The sequence below is a fragment of the Cnephaeus nilssonii genome (genome assembly GCF_951640355.1).
Source record: "Cnephaeus nilssonii genome assembly, chromosome: 10".
Classification (NCBI taxonomy): domain Eukaryota; kingdom Metazoa; phylum Chordata; class Mammalia; order Chiroptera; family Vespertilionidae; genus Cnephaeus; species Cnephaeus nilssonii.
Window position 1 is genome coordinate 13,372,086 of NC_137081.1, and position 22,683 is coordinate 13,394,768.

Genomic DNA, 22,683 nt, shown 5'->3' on the forward strand with positions numbered 1-22,683 from the left:
CAGGTCGATTTCTCTGCAGAGCATCCTCGTCCCTGGCCTGGAAGCCTCATTCTCTCCTTCTGGCTAATCCCCGGCTGACGACTCCCCCTCCCCCCACCTCTCGAGGTGCCGCTGTCACCTCGGAGGCTGCCGGGGTTGCTGCATCACTCCGCTGCTTTTTTCTTTCCCTCTTCCTCTCCCCTCACAACAAAGCATGCGCAGTGCGTCCCGTGCCAGGCACCGCATCAGCACCAGCATCAGGACCCGAAGCCGCGCTCGCGCTCGGCGCGCTCCCGAGGGCAGGGAGCAGGCCCGCCCCGCGCGCCCGCCGCTCGCTCCCGCGCCGGCTCCGCATCCTCAGCCCCAGCAGCAGCCCCCGCAGTCGCCGAAGCGGCCGCGCCCGCCGCAGGGAGGGAGGAGCATCTGGGGAGGTTCCAAGTTGGCGGAGCCACTGGGACCCGCCCCCCCCCCCAGACTCTTCAGCAGCTGCTCGGGGAGGGCCTGAGACACGAGCAGGGCAGGGGGCACCGCCTAGTCCCTAGTCCCCGAGCCCCGAGCCTTGACCCCTGCCCGCGGCCGCACTATGCGCGCTGAGCCGGCGTGACCGGCTCCGCCCGCAGCCTCCCCGCAGCCTAGCCCGGCGCTCTCCCCGGTCATATCGAGCGGCGCCCCGGAGCTATGAGCCATGAACCCGCCCGGCAGCAGCTCCCGGCGGCCGCCCCTCGCGGGCTGCAGCTTCCCGCGAGCCTCCAGCGACCCCCGCGGCGGCCCCGCCGGCCCGGCGCCTGCCCGCGCCCTGGCCCGCGCGCCTCCCTGCCGCCTGCTCGTCCTTCTCCTGCTGCCTCCTCTCGCCGCCTCGTCCTGGCCCCGAGCCTGGGGGGCTGCTGCACCCAGCGGTGGGTATGGCCCTGGTGCCCTTTGCATTGCCTTGCCTGCGGGGCCCTGCAAAGGAAAAGAAAGGACGCGCGGGTCCGTGCGCTCCAGACACGTCCCCAGCTCGGCCTTTCCGCACCTCCCTGCCCGCCTCTCTCCCTTTCTCATCCTCAGACCCCACTTATTCCACTTCACTTTTGGAAGTTCGTTTGCGTTGCATTCACTAAAAACCCATTCTGATTACTGTCGGTCCCACTGGAAGGCATCGAGTGGGTGCTGGGCCCCTCTGTGCAACTTGGCTGAGGGGAGCCCGGTGGATGGGGAATGCAACGAGGGAGCAAGTTGCTTCTTGGGTGGTGGAGCCTGCCTGGGAATGCGGAAGGGTGTCCTGGTAATAGTGGGAATGTGTTGTTTCCTCAAATTCCCTTCTGGGTTTATCCCCTGCTGTTGGACTAAAAGTGGGGAAGAGAAACTTTGGAGATATAAACCTTTGGTTTGTAATTTCTCAAAATGCTTGTCATTATCATGAACAATTCAGATAATATAATGTTCAATACAATCGAAAATCAGTGAAAGCAGAAAGATGTCCTTGGCAGGATCATAAAAAGGAATTGGAGAGCTGCCAGCATCTGCATCCCTCTATGGCAAAGGAGTTTTGCTCATCTCAAAGTTAGAAGAAAAGGGAATTGTCCTTTTTGTTAAATGATCAGTTCCAGTGAATTCAGCACTAGAGTTAACGTAGGAGCATTCTTAGCTCTTAGATGGGAAACTCCTAGTCAGAGAGTCCCTTTGAGCTTCTGTGGACTCAGAGAAGGGTCACAGCCCCTCCACCCCCGACCCCATACTTAGAAGTCTAGATTTGAGACTGGTTAGAAATATCCATACAAAACATAAATCAAAACAAACAGTACATTAACGTAGAAGCCTTACTGGTTGTTAAACTTATCCAGGCCACTTCACTGTTGCCATAACTTGCTTTCCTGTGTGTCCACTTCTCACCTGCTTATCGATAGGAAACCTTGTTGTTGCCATTAATGGAAAAGTGCACTGTGGTATTTATGAATTTATAGGATATATATATATGTGTGTGTTTGTGTATGTTTGTGCCTCCTGCCCCCTTCTCCCCAACCAGCTCCACTTTGGAATGAAACTGCAGGAAAAAAATGGGGAGTCCTGGCAGATGAAGACAACACATTGCCACAGAACAGCAGCAGTAACACCAGTCACAGCAATGTCATGCAGAAAGAAATCACACTGCCTTCAAGACTGGTCTACTACATCAACCAAGACTCCGAAAGCCCTTACCATGTTCTCGACACAAAGGCAAGGCACCAGCAAAAACATAACAAGGTAGGCAGGGCGCTGGGTATGCAAAAGTGGCTGCCACAAAGAGTTACTTTTGATTTGATGTTCCGCCAGAATCTGATTTCACACATTTTACTGAAGCGTTTTATTAGGCAATCAATGAATATCACGATAGGGCAGAAACTGGAGGGACTTAACCTGGGCTGTCCTGGAAGAGGATTGCTCTTTCTCTTCTCTGGCTCTAAACTGGAGTTGGAATTTTCTCAGTGGCCTCATACATGTAGCAGCTGACATGTGGTCCCTGTATCTTTCAGGTGCATTGGACACTGAACAATAGTAAAGTGACTATGTTTATGATCCTGACTTATATCTGTGAGGCTTCATGTAAGGGTGCAGCATGCTCCCTCCCATGATGACAATTGCTTAACAGTCTGGACACAGACGATTCTAAGAAGAGGCTGTTTGGCTGCAGATTAACATAGAAGTTGAATATTTAAATTTAAGCAACTTCTCTCTATCTCTCTTTAATGAATCAATAGGAAAAAAATACTTTGTCTTATATTTTCAGTAGGTAAAGAAATTGACATTTAAAAAGACTATGGTGACTATAAAACCATTTATACACCATAGCAACCGGTTTCGGTCAATATAATCCTTCAGACTTTACCTGAATTCCCTGTAAGTGGTCGCTTTACTGTCTTTCAGGTTGGTTCAGAGAGTAGCCCTGAAGGTGGGGAAGGTGGAGGTGCTGACATCCAAAGACTTTAAGGGACTTTTCCCCTTGCTTACTATTCTTTATTTGAGTTCATAGTGTTTTGGACCCCAGCAGATGAACACATTGGGTTATCCGTGCCTCTGCTCATTATCAGGAGCAGAAAATTGAGTCTGTATGTCAAATATTTTCCTTTGGATTATCTCCGTTTAGTTGAGAAGAACAGTAACTGTCTCAACACCCAGAACTTTAGAAAAGTATCTATGGTTTACATTATTGTTTTTATTAGTTTTCTAACATAGAGGTAAATGGTAACTGTTTATCAAATGGGGAGTTAGAAATGTCAGGCTTTGAAGGGAACTGTCCCAAGATTGTAAAACAGCTCATATAAAAATTCAGAAGGCCTGAATATTTAAGTTTTACAAGCCAGGTTCCTGAGAAAATGCTTCCTTCGTACTGGTTATTATTGGAGAAGTTAATTTTGTTTCACAAGATTATGAAGTCGCTGCTACCCACCTCGGCTGAGAGGAATGGGTCTCTGATCTTGCAGTCCTCTTCCCATCAGCTCCTATGTCACGGAAAGGGTTGATTCCTGGATCACGTCTACCCATTTGTCTTGTTTCTAGGAGTGGTGTCTTTACAGTAGAAGAGTCCAGCGCTGTCTCCATGAATGCCTTGAGGCCCTTTTCATGGCTTTCCTAATTAAAGAGACCTTCCATGGTTAAGTGGCCAGTTCTCAAACTCCAGTGTCTTTGCATAAGATATCGGAGGAAGTAATAAAAACTGCCTCAAGGGCTAATTTAAAGAATGCCCAAGCCCTCCTGAGCTGAGACTTGAAAGAAATCTCAGGGGAACTTCTTTGTAACTCAGGTGTTGGAGGTTATGAGTGATGCCTGTCTTATAGTCTAACCTTGTGTGGTTGCTTTGTTGGTAGTACATGGTTTGACTACAATATGTCTGAATTTCTATGATAATAGGTTTGTTATAACTCCACCCACCACTTATGTTGAAGAATAGGTTTTTCACTATGCAACTCATACTTGTTGTTGGAATGATTCTACCTCTCCACTTTCATCCCCCAGGATAGTTGGGCTTCTTTTATCTTAAAAAGATGTTTACAGAGAAATTATATTTGAAAGCACTTTTCTTCTTTTTTTTTTAAAATTAGTTTAATTCAATAAACATTTGTTGCATGTTTCTATGTGCAAAGTACTATGTTGTAGATTCAGAGATAAGAGGTAAACGGTACCAGGAGGAATAAGACATAGTATGGTTTTCAGGAGACACAAAAATGAGATAAGCAACATTCTAAAAAGTGCTCCTATACAGTTATAAACTGTTCTTCTTAAATGGCACAGTCCCTGAAATTCCCCTTTGTGTTCTGTGACTTTACTTTTACTTCTGTTTTTAAGCATCTCTTGAATTAGTTGACAAAAAGAGTTTCCAATGCTTTCTGCTTGTATCTTGATGACTTGCCTAATAATAGTGATGATAGAACTTGTTAGTTTCGCTGCTTTACAAATACTTCAGTAAGAGAAGTACAGAATTTCTCCATTTTTTATTTTATAAGTTTTGATTTTAATATCTCTGTAGCATGTACCTTTTTTTCTTCCCTGATTTCATTGCACTCAAGCACATTTTAAGGAATGTCTGAGAAATGCTGAATCATTGTGCTATTCTCCTGGATTCTCATAGTTTGGGGGTAGACGTGGAGAGGTAATGTCCTAGATATAGGTTGCAAGGCAGAGCTCTGTATTTATTTCATAAATATTCAGTGTTGATCAGGCCTTATTACTTTGCAGCTGTGAAAGTTAAAATGTTTAACTCTTTCAAAATTGGCGAGTTCAAGAGCAGATGGTACAAAACACCTCTGTAATACCAGTGCTTTTGAAAACCTTACTGTTTTCCTTGTGGAATTGTTAATGGCAAATATTAGAGTTAAACCTCGGTTCTTGAGTTAGGCGAAGAAAGAATTCAGAGCAAAGAACTCTGATGCAAGATAAAGTTTATTTAGAAAGTCACGGAGGTTGAAGAAGTGAGCCAGTTGGGCTGTATGGACTTAGGAAACAAGTTACAGAGGCAAAAGAAGGGCCCTTAGAACTTGGTAGAAAGAAAGCAAAGGTACCTGCCTGAGAAAGAAAGTGCAGACGAGAGAGAGCGAGAGGGGGAGAGAGAGAGAGAGAGAGAGAGAGAGAGAGAGAGAGAGAGAGAGAGAGAGAGAGACTGAGACTGCACAAGCACTCCCTGTGCCCTTCATCTTAAGGATTTTTATTTATTTTTCAAATGCGAAAATTTTAGGTGAGGTCTCCGGAGGATCTCAATAGCATGTTTATTAGCTTTCCAATTGTGTGTCCTACTGATTAGTGGACACTAGGGTAGAGGGTTATTAGTCATTGCATCTGGTCCTGATGCCAGCCAGCCATGGTGTTGCTTGGTCTGGTTTTGCTGTTCTTCTGGGCTTGGAGCTAAAACACAATTGAGGCCTAGATATTATCTCTAGTTTGACCAAAACTCTGTCTCTGTGGTCCATAGACCCAAGGTTTTGTTCCTAAGATTATTTGATGCTGATTAGAACCTCATTGTCCTAATGCTTAATGCTTAAGGGAGTGGTCATGCGAGGACTTGTGTGGAAGTTGTCTGAGGCTGTTCTCTGGCCCCTTGTTCCTCCTTTAAGGGAGTCTAAACTGGATGACTAGCATCACACTAGGGGAGAAAACGTCACCCTGAGGGTCAGGTCCTAGGCGATAATAGTTGTTTTCTCTAGTGTTGCCTGTTGCTAGGTACCCAGGACTTTCTGCCCTAGTGACATCTTGTATCTGGCCTCTTCCTGCTCTGCTCATGCCTGTCTAACTGCCTACTCTATCAGAATCTTTTTCTTTTTTAAAGAATGTGTTTTCATTGATTTCAGAGAGAGGGAGAGAGAGATAGAAACATCAATGATGAGAGAGAATCATTGTTTGGCTGCCTCCTGCACACCCCCTACTGGAGATTGAGCCTACAACCTGGACATGTACCCTGTCTGGGAATTGAACCTTGACCTCCTGATTCATGGGTCGATGCTCAACCACTGAGCAATACTGGCTGGGCTCTATCAGAATCTTTTTATCTCCAGATAGGCTGATAGATGACTTATTTGTCCAAAGTACTCCCTTTTTGAGCGTGAAAGAGGGCACACTTAATAATTATTCCAGGACAATAGGCATAAACCAAGATGGTCCAGAGCAGAGGGGGAATGTGGTCACCTCAGTTCTAAGTAGTTACTGGTTTTTGGTGCTTATTCAAATTCAAGTTTCTTCATAGTTTCTTTTCTTTTTCTGATGATTTATTACAAATTTTTCTTACTAGCTAAGATGTCAGTTTACCATGTAGAAGTATTAGGGTCTGAAATGGAAAAATGTAGTTTTGCTTTTTTACCAAGGCATATGTTCTTCATTTGTAGATACTTTTATGAGCATAAACAGAATTTTTATGGTTACTAAACATAAGCATTTTATTAACCACTAATGCAATATATGAATAAAATGGAACATACATTTAAAAAGAGAGAAAAACTATTTAGATTCCTTCATTCATTCATTTAATCTGAGATAATTTTTTTGAGGTCTGTTCCTAAGAAATTTAATTTATCTGTGGGGGAGGAAAAATAAATATTTTCTCTACCCTACTAGGTACTTGGCCGAGACACACACTGTGTTAAAAGTCAGATTAACAGGAGAACAACAAACAGAAATTTAAAGCATGTTACGTAGGAGAGGCCCAGGAAAACTGGGTAACTCTTCAAAATGGCCCAGGCCATCACCTTAAATAACATCTCCTGCTAAAGACAATATCTTGGAGGTGGGGAACCAGTTGTGGGAGGGTACAGGGAAAGCACAATAAACAAGGTTAAGGTGGTTATGCAGACTTCAGTCTCTGCCTTCTCCATTGATAAAAGTTTCTAGAAATTTTAGTCAGCCTCCTCTTCCTGCTACATAGAGGGAGACAGGGGTGGTATATTCTGCTCCTGTTCACACCTTTTCCTAAAACTTTCCTTTAGTCAAAAATTATTGACCCTGGATCCTACTGTCTTAGGATTCTTTTCTCTTCCACATAAGAAGGGATGGATGAAGTACACTGTGCATAGCACAGGGTATCTGGGGACGATGAATGCCATCTCTTCTGACTCTAGTTGGCCTGCTTATGCTCAGTCTTTTGTTACTTATCTGCTGTGCTGGGGAGACCGAGCTGGTGTTTTGAATTAAGACTATGCAGACCATGTCCAACTGAAAGAGAGGGCACAGCAACCCACAGTGGGTAGGCAGGTGGTTCCCTCAGCCTCTGAGCTCCCACTTTGGGGAAGTGAAACCCACGGGCCTTTTTGATTGGAGGCTCAGTTTTAGTACACTCACACAAAGGAAGTAGGCAAAGATGTATTACAGATCCCCAAAGCAGGAATGGGGTGGGGAGGCAGTGAGCTGGGGGAAGGCCAGTCCTCCCTCCCAGGTCCCATCCCAGGTCCCGAGCCATCAGGAGACAGAGAGCAAGGTGGCCAGCCCCTATTACTCATAGGTGGTTGGGCTGAGGTTACTAAGGTTTTCTCAGGCTTCATTCGAAGTAACTATTTTAAAAGGTGTAAAAGCAAAGTGGGACCTTCTGGCGGGAATCCTAAAGTCTTCATCTAAATGTTCAGACCTTGGGTGTGAGCAGAGTTGTCATACTGTAAAATGCTTATGCAGCAGCTCAGGAAAACAAAAGTTGTTTTCTCAGCACCCCTACTCCCTAACACCCCAGGCTGAAGAGAGAGAAGAGAGATGCTTGAATTAATTGAGATCATGATGATCATCATTACTTGCTACTCTACTTCAGGACAAAGCCAGGGCCACATTCTGGACCATGCAGAAGCCAGCTGCCCCCTTGTTCTGGGTGTGGGACAGCAGAAAGACACACAGGGTCCTTTCTCAGAATTGGTAGAATGGCAGCTATTAGGCTACAGGACAATATAAACTTTTGTTTTGGCTTCAAGAGCCTTCCCCAATTTTCTAGGTCTTCCTGAGCATCTAGGAGAAAATTGCAGTCTATAGAATTCAGGCTTGTAGTGGTTTTACTTGGAATGTCTGGCATATAATAGGCTGTCAGTAAATATCTGTTGAATGAATTGATGATTATTAAACACTCACGTTAGAAAGAGTGCCGTGCTTTCTGTGCATTTTTATGTTATAATCAAATTGACCTTCAAAAGAGCCTCAAGTTGCTGTTAAGCATTTGACAGATCAGTAGGAGAGATAATGTTGTGTGTGCGTGCTTTTTTTTTTTAGCACTGCATAAATCACACCTTAACAGTTCTTAGATTATCCCTATCACTGACACCAGCACAATGAATGTGGCTAATCAAGAGCTGACCATGTGGTAGTTGTTGTCATTGCCATGGGTTACTTCTCAGTGTTGGAGCAACATGGGAGCAAGAGGTGTCCACTCACATAGTACCTAGTAAATTGGATTTGTATCTGTCAACTGTTAAGTTCTGTTTGGGTTAGCAAACATTTATCGAATACTTGTTTTGAATCAGGCACCATGCTGGACTCTGGTAAAAGTGATGACAAGGAACACTTAGTCCCTACTTTTACTCATAACTTGATGGGCATCAGAAAAAGCCAGCTGGTGCTGCATGGTTCATGTCAGTGCAGTTGCTAGTTGCAAGAACCAAAGGTTGTGGGCACTTAGGAAAGTCAAAAGAAGACTCACAGAGGAAGAAACAATTGAGCTGGCTCTAATTAGCCATTAGGAGGTAAGTTTTGGGGAGAGGGGCCCACAGAGTCAGAGGCAAAGGCTCTGGCCAGCTGGGAGGTGGTAGGGAATTTGATGTGGTGAACGTGAGAAGGAGAAACCCAAGAGTGGGAAATGTAAAAGAATTGGACATTAATATTACATTTGTAGTCAATTAGAGAAAACCAATTCCTCTGGAAACCCAATAATGTACATGTTTATAGATGTAGCCGTTGAGATTCATAGTTAGTGTCTTCAAAAGGACAAACAGCTAGGAAATATCAGTCAGGATTTGAACACAGGTCCTGTCTTGGCAGAGCATGTGCTGCAGAGTAGGGTGCGCTGGGAGGGGCAGGTAATGAATGTGAAATGTTGTGAAGGCTGTAACAGATGAGGGGTTTGGATTTATTCCCTATCAAATGGTTAAATCCTGAGAAGGCAGGAGGTAAGCACATCGTTGATTGAGCATTGATTTATGGCCAATTCTGTGGCTCCTCAGGGAATTGATCTTCTAGTGGGAGGAGACAGACCATAAACACAACAAGAGCAACAACAACACAAAGATTTCAGGTATTGACAAGTGCTCGAAGAAGAAGATGAAAGAGTATATATGGTAGAGGATGTGGGTGGGATGATTTCTCTTGAAAAGTCAGAAGAGTGGGCCCATGATCTTGGGTGGAAGTAACCCATCTGCTGTTCCTCCTTTTAGATGGGGGTAGGGATGAGCCTTTTCTTCAGTCCCCTCCACTCCTTGCTACCTAACACCCTTCTTCATTTTTGTTACTTGCCTGGTCTCTGGAAGTGTTTGAGTGTGGACCCTGGTCTTTGATTCTTCTCTCTCTAGAGTCTGGACCATTTGCGATCATCTCAGCCTGGATTGATTTGGCTGCCTCCATGCTTCCCAACAGGCCAAAGCTAAGCTGTGCTGTTGAAAGTCTTGCTTCAGCGTGTATCCCTGCACAACATTTTCTGCTCTCTGCTCATGGGTTGACTTATTCCGGCTGACTATATAACAACTCCTGTCATTCTGTCTTTTACTTATTCTCAGTTTTTGTTTTTCTTAACATATTAGGCCACCGTCCCTCTCTCGACAGCCAGTCAAAAAACAACCCAGGAGCACTTACTTGCCTGTTGGCATTGCCCAGGGTTGGGGGCATCACCCTTCTGAAGGAATCAGACAGGATGAGAGCCGTCCTTCCTGCCTTGCTCCTTTTTCTCAGCGGTACCGCTGCTTTCCTAGCCCTCTGAGAGTGAACCTTCGAGTCATCTTTGACTCTTTCCTCGCCTTCATCTTCTGTCTATAAATAGTCACTTATTAAGCCTTGAAGTTTCTCCCTTGAATCCATCCCTCCTTCTCTCTCTGTATTGTGTTCTTGTCATCGCCCGTTGTTTCTCCCTCGCTGTCAGTTCATCAGTCCCACTGCTGACAGATTAATCTTCGTGAAACACTTATTTCTCACGTGACTCCCTTTATCCTCATGCAACAAGCATAATGTCAGCTAGATGCATTTTACTTGTGGAGCGAAGGAGAGACTGAAGCGCTCTGGAAAAGCTGCTGCTCCCCTCAGTATACTACACATTGTTCTCCTTTTAGCATTTTTCCAGGCCTGTTTACCCAAAGGTCAGTCCCTGGCAGGAGGCAATTTTGTCTGGACGATCCCATTCATTTCTGTCCAAATTCTGGGACTAGTTATGGAAATCCCTTGTGATCAGTGATAACAGCTTAACCTGTCAGTAATATGTTCTTAGGCTTTTGTTTTAGGTTTAAATACGGTTAAATTCCTGCTTCAGAAGATCCTGTTGTCTCCATCTTTAAGACCTGAGTAATTAGTTGCTCCTAGTATATGTTTGCTGAATGAAAATATTTTACTCCTCTCAAAAATGTACATAATCATAAGGCTTTATTCGCACAAAGTACTTAATTCACAAGTGACGTGGGTACCCTTTAACCTTATGAAAGACTCATTGATTCACATAATTCACTCATTCAAATCCACTGAGCATGTGATTTTTGCAGTTTTTACAAAGGAGTCTTTGTATTTAGAATTTATATAAATTAAGGACAATTTTAATCAAGTCTAATGCGAGGAACTCTACTATAAAAGAATAGATCCAGTTATCATATTTTACTCGGAATAATGAGCTGTTAAATCAATCATGTTCATTCATAACAAATTAGGATAAAGTGTTTGCTTTTTATAGAGGAACGTGAGAGGTGCATTTCCCATCACTGGGCACTCGTCTGGGACAGAGCCAAACCTGTGGATTGGCTTGATGCTCCAAAGAAGGTTCTGTTATATAGGTGTCTTCTCTGGCTGAGGAGTAGACAGAGGCTACTTTCTGGACCTGGAAAATTACAAATTAATGGATTAGGGCACTACTTTCCATTTTATTGTGAAATACATTTATTTGTTAACAAGTTCTACCTTAACGCTAAACGCTCTCCAAGCTTTCTGTTTAGAAATGAAAAGGATGGAAATTAAAATAATCGCCTCTGTCAATAGACACTAATTACAGAGAGTTAACTTCAAGCAAACCAATGAACAGAATTGTAAATATGACCAGTGACTGGACTGCTCTTCAGCTTGGATCTATGGTCATCTGCTGGGGACATCCACCTCTTTCTTATCTGCATGACAGGGTCCACTTGAAGGGTCATCGTGGCACATTTTTAATCCTGAGAGAGTAGTGGGCACAAGATAATCACAAGCTCCTGGACCACCCCCTTCTGCTCTCGTGGGGCTGAAGATTAATTTTAGAAGTCAAATCTAAGCATGCCTAGAGGCATATCATAAAAAACATGCCAGAGCCATGAAGACATTGATTTTTGAGCATCTGCTGAATTCCAGTCTCTGCTCCAGTGCTTCCTTTCCCTTGGTGTGGATATTCAAGAATTTGCTCTATCTGGTTGTAGTCTGGATCACTTAATTGGGTGGTTTATACTACCTTTTAATTGAAAACAGGCCTGCTAATACCATATACTCCCAAACTTAATAGTTGTATTGCAGATGGCTCCATTAACAACATTAATGATATAAATGAATCAACACTGGGGGCGTGCCCATCCTCATGTCTCCTTGCTCTTTCCTTTTTCAGCTCAGTGAATGCATTAGATTAACTTGCAACTCATTCTGCAATACGCTGGTAATAACAATATGATGTATTTCTTTTGCAGTGAACCTGAATAGTTTTATACCTATAATCATACAGCATCCTCACAGCAATAACACACATTTAAATATTAGATGTTTATTATGTATGTGTTGTAGGTGAGAAAACTAGGTCCAAAGAGGCCAGGTCCATTGGTCCAGGTTCCAGGAATTATTGGCATGACCAGAATGACCAGACCTGGGTCTGTAGATTTCTGGTTCCTTATTCTCTTATCACACCACGTCTATGGGTTGAAAAGGGACGTTTCTGTCCATTTTAGACACCTTTTCTGTCAATGATCAGGACCTGTGAACTAATTACCCATGACTACACAACCATACACACACCGATCTGGCCTTCCTCCACAGCTGTTTGTCTCCTTTTTTTTTTTTTTTTTCCTAAATGACTACTCCAGAAATATAATCTTGTGTAAAATGCTGACATTTTTACAATACTTTGCTTACCTTTCCTTGGTGATCTTCCTTAACTTTCCTTTTCCTCTATCAGCTTCCCCGTCTTCCTTGTTTTCTGAAGAAGAGTGTTCACGTTTGGTGTTCCCAAATTATCAGACATTAGACTAGTCTAGAAAAACTTTTCTTTTGTTTGAAAAAATATGCTCTAATTCAGGCTTCTACAGCCTGATGAAATAGATCTTTAAAACAAGGTGGGTTGAATAAAAAGGAATTGGTTAGTTTACCCTCTGATTTTTTACTAACACCCAATCTAAACTTTTTTGTCCACATGCGATAACCAGCGTTTCTACACAGACATGCTGTTATTTCAGGGCAACACGGGGAAATTGGCATTTTAATGATGCAGTAGAGGCATTTATTTGTGGGATAAACGTGATGTGCACTAAGCTGTTTAGAACGTCAGATAGTCTTTGGCTTCGCTTACGAACTCCTTTGCCACATAATGGGGAAGAATGGTGGGGGAGTCGCATCCAGGGTGTGACAGATCTACTAATACCAGCTATTTAGGCTTGGGCAAGTTACCTAGCCTTTCTAAGCTCTTTCTTATCAATAATGTGGACATAATAATAGTGCCCAAACAGAGGCTGTGCCTGACTGAAATGACATCACCTACGGCGTGGTTTGCACAGTACCTGGCATACGGGAAATACTCAGTAAATGTTACCTATTCACTACTGACTAGACGCCTAGGGAATCCAAGTTGTGAACTGCTCTTTTATGAATGAAGGGTTGTTTTAGTAAAAAAGAAGCTGGAATAACGAATATAAGTTTAGAAGTACTGGTGAGGATGTTTGTGTGTGTGTGTGTGTGGGAGGGGGTGCGGGGGGGGGTGACTCAGGGTCTTCCTGGTTCTGTGGCTGCCGATGAATGGATTGCTTCACTGCCCATGAGAGTGGAGTGAATGCTTGAGGATGTGAGATGTTTTAGAGGCTGTAGTCCTCTGAACCAAGGCGAGGCAGTGGCCTGTCAGCATGGTGTTTGTACTCGGGAGGATTGGAGTTTTCCCTAAACCTTTGTCCATAATCAGGGCGCTCAGGGCAGGCTTGGAATTGGGCATTTTGGTGAGTTGAAATGTGAACTGTTTTCTTTGTGGAGCTAACTGTTAATGTGGGCATAGTGTGTCACCAAATACTATAAAGAGTACATATTCATATGCTCATTTCTATAAGAAATATCCCACCTCTATTCCTCCTGACAATTCTTCAAACAAAACAAAACCCAAGAAATACTTTCATCTGCCATTGATAGTTTTCTGGCTTTGGAATGCAGTGTAACAGTTATAACACCATGACAATTAGAATAGCATAGAGGACTCCCAGCCAGAAACACTGAACAGAACAGGTAAAAATATCAGAAATAAAATTCTATTCTGATTTATACACTGGGATCTTATTGAACACTAGAGGCCCGGTGCATGAAATTCGTGCACAAGGGGGTGCGGGGCAGGGGGGGGGGTGATGTCCCTCAGCCCAGCCTGCACCCTTTCCAATCTGGGATCCCTCGAGGGATGTCCAACTGCCCGTTTAGGCCCGGACAGGGATAGGGCCTAAACGGGCAGTCGGACATCCCTCTCACAATCCAGGACTGCTGGCTCCCAACTGCTCGCCTGCCTGCCTTCCTGATTGCCCCTAACCACTTCTGCCTGCCAGCCTGATCACCCCCTAACCACTCCCCTGCCAGCCTGTTTGCCCCTAACTGCCCTCCCCTGCAGGCCTAGTCACCCCTAACTGCCCTCCCCTGCAGGCCTGGTCACCCCAACTGCTCTCCCCTGCAGGCCTGGTCCCTCCCAACTGCCCTCCCCTACTGGCCATCTTGTGGTGGCCATCTTGTGTCCCCATGGGGGCAGCCATCTTGTGTGTTGGAGTGATGGTCAATCTGCATATTACTCTTTTATTAGATAGGATAGAGGCCTGGTGCATGGGTGGGGGCCAGCTGGTTTGCTCTGAAGGGTGTCCCAGATCAGGGTGGGGGTTCCCTTGGGGTGTGGGGTGGCCTGGGAGAGGGGCCTGTGGTGGTTTGCAGGCCGGCCACGCCCCCAGCAACCCAAGCGGAAGCCCTGGTATCTGGAGTTTATTTATCTTCTACAATTGAAATTTTGTAGCCTGGAGCAGAGCCACGCCTTCTGCTTGCTCCGTGGTGGCAGCCATTTCTGTTGGGATTTATGTATCTTCTATAATTGAAACTTTGTAGCCTTAAGCGGAGACTTGGGCCGGCCAGGGTGTGCAGAAAGCTTGGCTTCCTCCATTGCCGGGGAAACCCAAGCCTCCCTCCTGCTCTCTCTGGCCGTAGCCATCTTGGTTGGGTTTATTTGCATATTCGCTCCTGACTGGCTTGTGGGTGTGGCTTGTGGGCATGGCTTGTGGGTGTAGCAGAGTGATGGTTAATTTGCATATTACTCTTTTATTAGGTAGGATACTATGACCAGGAAGTAAAAATTTGGGCATTGCATCTTAACTGCCCTAACCAAGAAAAATTAATAAATACACTTATTCCCCTTTTCATGTAAATTATGGCAAAAAGAGTTAGTAAACTCTATTAGTGAACAGTTAGTTAATTACTTTGCTAATTATTGTGGTCTGCCCTGCCCAAAGCAATGAACTTTCATCTCTGCGAAATGTTCAGACTACAGTTAGAGGCATTTATCACTGTTGGGCAGCAGAAACACAATCACTTGTTCCCTTCAGAACCAGAGGGACATTGGGATGATGCTGTCTTGTTATTTTTGGCTTTGCAATGGTGAGTAAGACTCTTTTTGAAAATAGTTAACTATTATTCCTTTCCTTCCTAACAAACCATGTTTATATTTTTTCTCTTATTTTATTTGGGACATTAATCCTTTTAAGACCTACTGTTTCATTTTAGGATGATTACCCAAATAGTATAATTATAAACTATCCTGTCTACCTGTCAGATCTTAAATCGTTCTTCCATTTTAGTTTTCTAGAGTTCTTGGATATCCCCTAACATGGTTAAAACCCTAATGCGTTAAAGTGTATGAACTTATTGGACTTACTTTTAAGAAACACTTGTTTGTGATGGAACACTTGAGAATCCTGGTTTCTTCACAGAGTGCATAACCTCTCCCTCGATACCCATACTCACATATCTGACTGTTTATCTCGTATCTCCACTTGGATACCTGACATGTCCAAAACAGAACTCTTGCCTCTCACATCTCCTATCCCAACCTGCCCTGCCCACATTCTTTCCCACCTGAGTAAATGGAAGATCACCTTTCCCGTTGCTCTGGCCATTTTCTTTACCTTAAGCGATTACTTCCAACCTTGTTGGTTCTTGCTTCAAGGCTACGTAGAGCCAGACTATTTCTGTCTCCATTGCTGCCAACCTGGTCTAATTTACCATCACCTCTCCCTGGTTTAATGAAAATATCTTCCCAACTCGTGTCCCCGCTTTTGTCCCACTCCCATCACTCGGGCTCCAGTCTGTTTTATATGCATCAGGCAGAGTGATCTATTTATATATTAACTTGGAGCACGTCACGCCTCAGCTCAATAACATGCATTTGGAGAATCATTCAGGGTGACTTTTCCCCCTTCTCTTAATCACAGTTTGGTTACTGGCGAAAATTGAATTCTGAGGATCACAGTTTTTATTTCCATGAAGAGCAGTGCTTTCTTACTTCTTGGTAGCGGGGACATTGCTTGAGGCCAAAGAACAGAAACTTCTGCGTGGTGACAGGAGTCTTCACAGAATGTTTGGAAGGGGGCTCTTATGTCAGACCCGCGGAAATAATTGTACTGCACCCTCTGGGCCTCATGAGGAGAGGTTGATCACAGAAAGGTGGGCATCAGCTGAGGTTCTAAAGAGAATTGCTCAAAAGGAGTATTTGGACAAGTTTTGCTGGAAGCTGAGATTTACTAATTATTAGATGAATAAAACAAAATAATGTTTAAGAGAAAGAAGGATGAATAATTCAGTTTTTGCATGTTTAAAAATATTTTTGTGGTAAAATATGTATAACATAAAATTTACCATTTTAACCATTTTTAAAAAATATATTTTCTTATTGATTTCAGAGAGGAAGGGAAAAGGAGAGCAAGATAGAAACATCAATGATGAGAGAGAACCATTGGTTGGCTGCCTCCGGCATGCCCCCTACTGGGGATTGAGCCCGCAACCCGGGCACATGCCCTTAACTAGAATCGAACCCAGGATCCTTCAGTCCTGGTGATGGATGCTCCATCCACCGAGCCAAATTGGCTAGGGCCCATTTTAACCATTTAAGTATACATTTCTGTGGTATTAAGTATGTTTACATTATTGTGCAACCATCAACACCATCCATCTCTAGAATGTTTTCATCTTCTCCAACTGAAACTGTACTCATTAAATTCTAATTCTTCATTCCCCCTCTGGCAGCCTCCGGCACCCACCATTCTACTTTTTGCCTTTGTGAATTTGACTAGTTAGGTTCCTCATGGAAGCAGAATTATGCAGTATTGACCTTTGGTGACTGGCTTATTCCACTTAGCATATCTTCAAGGTTCATCCATGTTGTATCATGTATCAAAATTTCCTTCCTTTTTCCATTGTCTTGTATATACCACATTTTGTTTACCCATTCATCCATTGATGGACAGTTGGGCTGTACCACATTTTGGCTATTGTGAATAATGCTGCTATAAACATGAATGTACAAATATATCTGTTTGAGCCCCTACTTTCTTTTTTTAAAAAAATATATATTTTATTGATTTTTTACAGAGAGGAAGGGAGAGGGATAGAGAGTTAGAAACATCAATGAGAGAGAAACATCGATCAGCTGCCTCCTGCCCACCCCCTATTGGGGATGTGCCCGCAACCAAGGTACATGCCCTTGACCAGAATTGAACCTGGGACCCTTCAGTCTGCAGGCCAACGCTCCATCCACTGAGCCAAACTGGTTAGGGCTGAGCCCCTACTTTCAATTCTTTTAGGTATATTCCCAGAAGTGGAATTGCTGGATCATATGGTAATTCTATTTTTAATTTTTTGAGACATCACCAAAACATTTTCCACAGCAGTTGTATTATTTTACATTCCCACCAGCAGTGCATGAAGGTTCCAGTTTCTGTACATTCATGTCAATACTTGTTTTCTGTTTTTTTTTTTCTCGTTTTTGTTTTTTTGTTTTTGTTTGATAACAGCCATACTAATGGGTATGAAGTGGTATCTCATCATGGTTTTGATTTGCATTTTTCTGGTGATTAGTCATGTTGAGCACCTTTTCATTTACTTATTGGCCATTTATATATTTTTTTGGAGAAACGTCAGTTCAGTCCTTTGATCATTTTTAATTGGATTTTGAGGATTTTTTTTTTGTTTTTTGTTTCTTACTGTGCTGTGAGAATGTACTTTGCACAAAAGTTTTTAATTTTGATGAAATGCAACCTATTTTTCTTTTCTTGCCTGTGCTTTTGGTGTTATTTCCAAGAAGTCCTCACAAAGTGTAATGTCATTAAGCTGTCCCCCTGTATTTTATTCTAAGAGTTTTATAGTGTTAGCTCTTATGTAAGTCTTTGTTTCATTTTAGTTAATTTTGTAAATGGTGTAAATTAAAGGTCCAACCTCATTTTTTATATGTAGATACCCCGTTTTCCTATTACAATTTGTTGGGAAGACGGTCTTTTCTCCACTGAATGGTCTTGGCACCCTTGTAAAAATTCATTGACTCCATATGTGAGGGTTTATTTCTGGGCTCTTTAGTCTGTTTATCTATATATCTATTTTTTATGTTAGTACCACACTGTTTTGATTATAATAGCTTGGTAGTAAGTTTTGAAATCAGAATGTGTGAGACCTACAGCTTTGTCCTTTTCCAAGATTGTTTTGACTATTAGGGACCCTTGAAATGGATTTTTAAAATTTCTGCAAAATTAAAATTAAATAAAATTTTAAATTTCTGCAAGAAATGTCATTAGAATTTTGATAGGGATTGCATTGAATCTGTAGATTGCTTTGGGTAGTATTGCCATCTTTTTTTAAAAATATATTTTTTATTGTTGATAGTATTACAGATGTCTCCCATTTTCCCCCCTTTACCTTCCCAGTCCCTACCACCACCACCACCACCACCACCACCACCACCACCACCACCACCACCTAGATCACCACCAACCTATTGCCCGTGTCCACAAGCTATGCATAGAAGCATATAAGTTCTTTGGTTTATCTCTTCTCATTCCCCCAATCCCACATTAGTATTGCCATCGTAACACTATTAAGTCTTCCAGTCCATGAGCACAGGATGGCTTTCCATTTATGTGTGTTTGATTTAATTTTTTTCATCAGTGTTTTATAGTTTTCAGTGTCCAAATCTTTCACCTCCTTGGCTAAGTTTTTCATAAGTATTTATCCTTTGTGATGCTATTGTAAATAGAATTGTTTTCTTAATTTCATTTTAGGATTTCACACTGTTAACGTATAAAAATGAAACTAACTTTTGTGTGTCGATTTTGTATCCTGCAACTTTGATGACTTCATTTATTAGTTCCAATAGGTGTGTTTTTTTTTTTTTGTATGTGTGTGTGTAATTTTAGGATTTCTATATATAAGACTATGTCATCTACAAACAGTGATAATTCATGTCTTTCTTTCTAGTTTGCATGCCTTTTATTTTCTTTTCTTACACTGTCTAGGATTTCCAGAACTATGTTGAACAGAAGTGGCAAAGGTGGGCTTGTTTGTCTTGTTCCTGATCTTAGAGGGAAAGCTTTTAGTTTTTCTTCATCGAGTGTAATGTTAGATGTGGGGGGTTTTCTTATATGGCCTTTTTTTATGTTGAGGTAGTTTCCTTCTTATATTTTTTGCATTTTTTAAAATCTTACAGGTTCCTTTAAAAGAGATGCTGGAATATATACCAGTAGAATAATGAATTGGCTGTATATTAGGTAGGCAATTTTGGGCAAACCACTTACCTCTCTAGAATTGACTTTCCTAATTTTAAAAATAAGGAGATTGGGTTAGATTTGAGGAATCTCAAAGTTTTGTGTACATTGGAACCACCCCAGAGGTTGTTGAAAACAATTTGAGTTTGTTGATCTGTATGAGGTGCACTGGTTTGTATTTTTATATCTCAGGTGACATTGATGTGTGTGAGTTTGTCCTCAAGAGTACCTTATGGCCCTAAAATTCTGTGAAGTATCCTCCACTAAGAGCTGACTGGGTGTTCCTTTGAGGTGAAGAAATACAGATAGAAGTGATTGAGTTAGGGATTGTTCATTATTCCAAGTGAGGGCTGCATCTGTGGAGTAGCTGCTTCCCTGAGATGCTGGCGTGTTGGAAGAAGAGTAGGAGTTATTATTATTATTAAATATATTTTATTGACTTTACAGAGAGGAAGGGAGAGGGATAGAGAGTTAGAAACATCAATGAGAGAGGAACATTGTGGATGCACACCCCTGACTAGGAATCGAGCCCACAGCCAAGGTACATGCCCTTGACCAGAATTGACCCCGGGACCCTCATTCTGTAGGCTGATGCTCTATCCACGGAGCCAATCCAGTTAGGGCAAGAGTAGGAATTATAAAGTATAGATCTTACTATTGGAAAGTGAGGAGAGAGTAGCTGGCTCCAGAAGTAGTTGGTGCGAGGTTATTCAGGGAGAAAAGAGTTTTTAAAAACAGAGGCAGAGGAGGCCTAAGGAGCACTGTTCCACAGAGAGACTGCTGGTGGGGTGCTACTACCCTCTGATTTATCACCAAGGAATCCTTGGCGCGACAGTCCGGAGGGGGAATTCCAAAGAGCAGTGCTGGAATCAGAGGGAAGAAATGTTACAATAGGTGAAAAAATGGATGACCAATTTGCATACGTAAACATGCATACACTCACATGTAAACTTAGTATAAATCTTGTATGAAATTAGTACTTATTCTACTATATTTATTTACATGGTCTAAGCATTCAAAGTTCATAAAGGAATACATTGAAAAGTAAAAGTCTCTCTCCCATCACTCCCGAAGACTGTTAAATTTTTATTTTTAGTTCTTTTAACATTAAATAATTTATCTCTGCCCTATTTTAGATCCATCAACCTAAGATAGCTCCTTTTGTCTGCCTGCTCTGAAACGTGAAGTATATATCACACTATGTTGTGCTCTTTCCTTTGTTTCCCTACCTTCTGATTTTTTTTTTCTTGCACATTTAAAAATTCCTGGTAGTTTTATCAAGAACTTGGCAGTCAAAACGGACTTGGAGAGGGAGGGCTTAGGGTTAGAATTATGTAGCGAGCTGCTGTCTTCTGCCTTGGGAGAGAGAAGTACAATCAGAGACTCGGGAAGGGCGGCTGAAACCCAAGCAGCTCCCTTTGATAAGTGGCTAAGAGCTCCTGCTCGTTGTACAAGGCCTGGGAAGGTTGAGGGTGAGAAATTCTGTGGAGGAAAAAATTGCGTATTTTTTTTCTCCATTATTTTTTAAAGGTAAGAAGGGGCCAGAGGATGAAGGGCCCATTAGGATTTTGTTCTGATTATAATGGGAAGCCACTGATGGGTTTTGAACAAGGAAATAACATTCTTTGATTTATATTTTGCGAAGATCAGAGTTCTGGCAGCTTTAGAGCCCAGGACTGTAGAGGGGCAAGAGCGGCACCAAGGAGATTGGCGAGGAGGCACTCACAGGCAGAGTCCGCATGGCCTTACTGGGGTGGTAGCAGAGGAATGACAGGGAAGCAGTTGATTTGGGATATATTTCAGAGGTAGAGCTCCCAGATTGTTGATGATTGGCGAGGGTGGAGGTGGTGGACTAGAAAAGGAGAGGAGTAGTGATAGACAGGATAATGTCCCTCCCCCAAAGGTGTTCATATCCTAATAACCCAAATCTGTGAGTAAGTTGCCTTATATGGTAAAAGGTGGTTCTGATCAGCAAACTTCATTGTGTGGAGGAGTTCTGAAAGATGAAACAGAGGGCCGGAGACCATGGGATACCAGAATACAGGCTTTATTGGAGATCACCCTGCCAGCTGCATTCCAGAGGGAAAAGAGAGGGCGAGGCAGGGTGAACACGCCTTTTGAGGGGAGGAAAGGAGAGGACAGGGCTTAGGGTACTCAGCACACGCTGATTGGTGGTTTCATGTAAGGTACATGATTAGGGACCTAGGGACTTAGGAATCGGGGGCTTAGGGTATTTGGCAGGTGCTGATTGGTGGTTCAATGTACAGTCCATATAAGGTGTTCAGGAATGTCCGGCTGCAGGTGGAGTTTACGTCATACTCCGTCCATCAGTTGGGGGAAGGGAGGATCTATCAGGTTCCCCACACCAACAGGCAATTCTTGGGACACAGGGTCCCAAGAATTGCCTGTTGGTGTGGGGAACCTGATAGAAAATTCAACTCAATTCTGACACTATTTTTATCTAGAGATAGTGCCAGATCCCACAGGTTAAGGGGTCAGTCCTACAAGACTCCCTCCCACCACCCCGCCTTTCTGATGCCAGTTGCAGGTCCAAGTATGTAGCTGTACTTCCGACTGACTGACTATGAATAAGAAGTTCCCAGGACCCCCTCCTCTGGTTTGATTAATTTGTTAGAATGGCTCACAGAACTTGGAGACACATTTACTAACTGTCTATTGTAAAAGGTTATAACTCAGGAACAGCCAGATAGAAACGATGCATAGGGCAAGGGAAGTACCTCTCTTCATACCTCTCCATGTGTTCACCAACCCCTCCTTTTGGGCTTTTATGGAAGCTTCATTACACAGGCATGATTGATGAAATCATTAGCCATTGGTGATCGATTGAACCTTGAGTCACTCTCCCCTCCAGAGAGGCCCGGGGGTGGTGGGGAGGGGGGCGGGAACTGAAAGTTCCAACCCTTTATTCATGGTGGGTGCTTCTGGCAACCAGCTCCCATCCTCACGTGCTTTCCGAAAGTCACCTCATTGACACAGACCCAGGGGTGTGGAAAGGGGCTTGTTTTGAATAATCAGGCACGTCCTTCCCCTTCATGACTCTGAAGTGATTTCAGAAACAGGACAAGAAACCAAATATGACAAAAAAGCTCTCTTCACACTTATTGCTTAGAAAATCCCAAGGGTTTTGGGAGCTGCGAGCCAGGAACCTTGCATGAAGACCAAGTCTGTGTGAGAAATATATTTTGGTCCTCGGAATGACCAGATAGAAAGATTTCTTATAAATCACCACATCTCTCATGTCAAAAGAGACTTTGTAGATGTGATTAAGTTACGTATCCTGAGATGGGGAGGTTATGCTGGGATTTCTGGGTGGGCCCAGTGTGAAATCACAAAGGTCCTTGCGAGAGGGTCAGAGAAGGAGATGTTATGATGGAAGCAGAGGGGGGAGTGATGCGAGGAAGGTCACACAAGCTGCAGAATGCAGGCGCCTCTAGAAGCTGGAGGTGATAAGGACATTGATTTCCCCGCTGGAGCCTCCAGAAGGGACCCCCTGCCGACACCTTAATATTGGACTCTAGACTTTTAATTTGGACTTTTGAAC

At 43.2% G+C, this 22,683-nt stretch overlaps 1 protein-coding gene across 2 annotated transcripts in view; it reads left to right on the forward strand.

The window, feature by feature from the left end:
- The first annotated feature begins 330 nt into the window (after nt 1–330).
- Nucleotides 331–22,683, forward strand: part of ADAM23 (ADAM metallopeptidase domain 23) — a 153,277-nt gene continuing 130,924 nt past the window's right edge. For both annotated transcript variants that reach the window (XM_079781845.1, XM_079781846.1), the window contains exons 1-2: nt 331–875; nt 1,985–2,202. In XM_079781845.1, the coding sequence (XP_079637971.1) occupies nt 665–875; nt 1,985–2,202 (429 nt within the window). In that variant the 5' untranslated portion in view covers nt 331–664. The remainder of the gene's footprint in view (nt 876–1,984; nt 2,203–22,683) is intronic.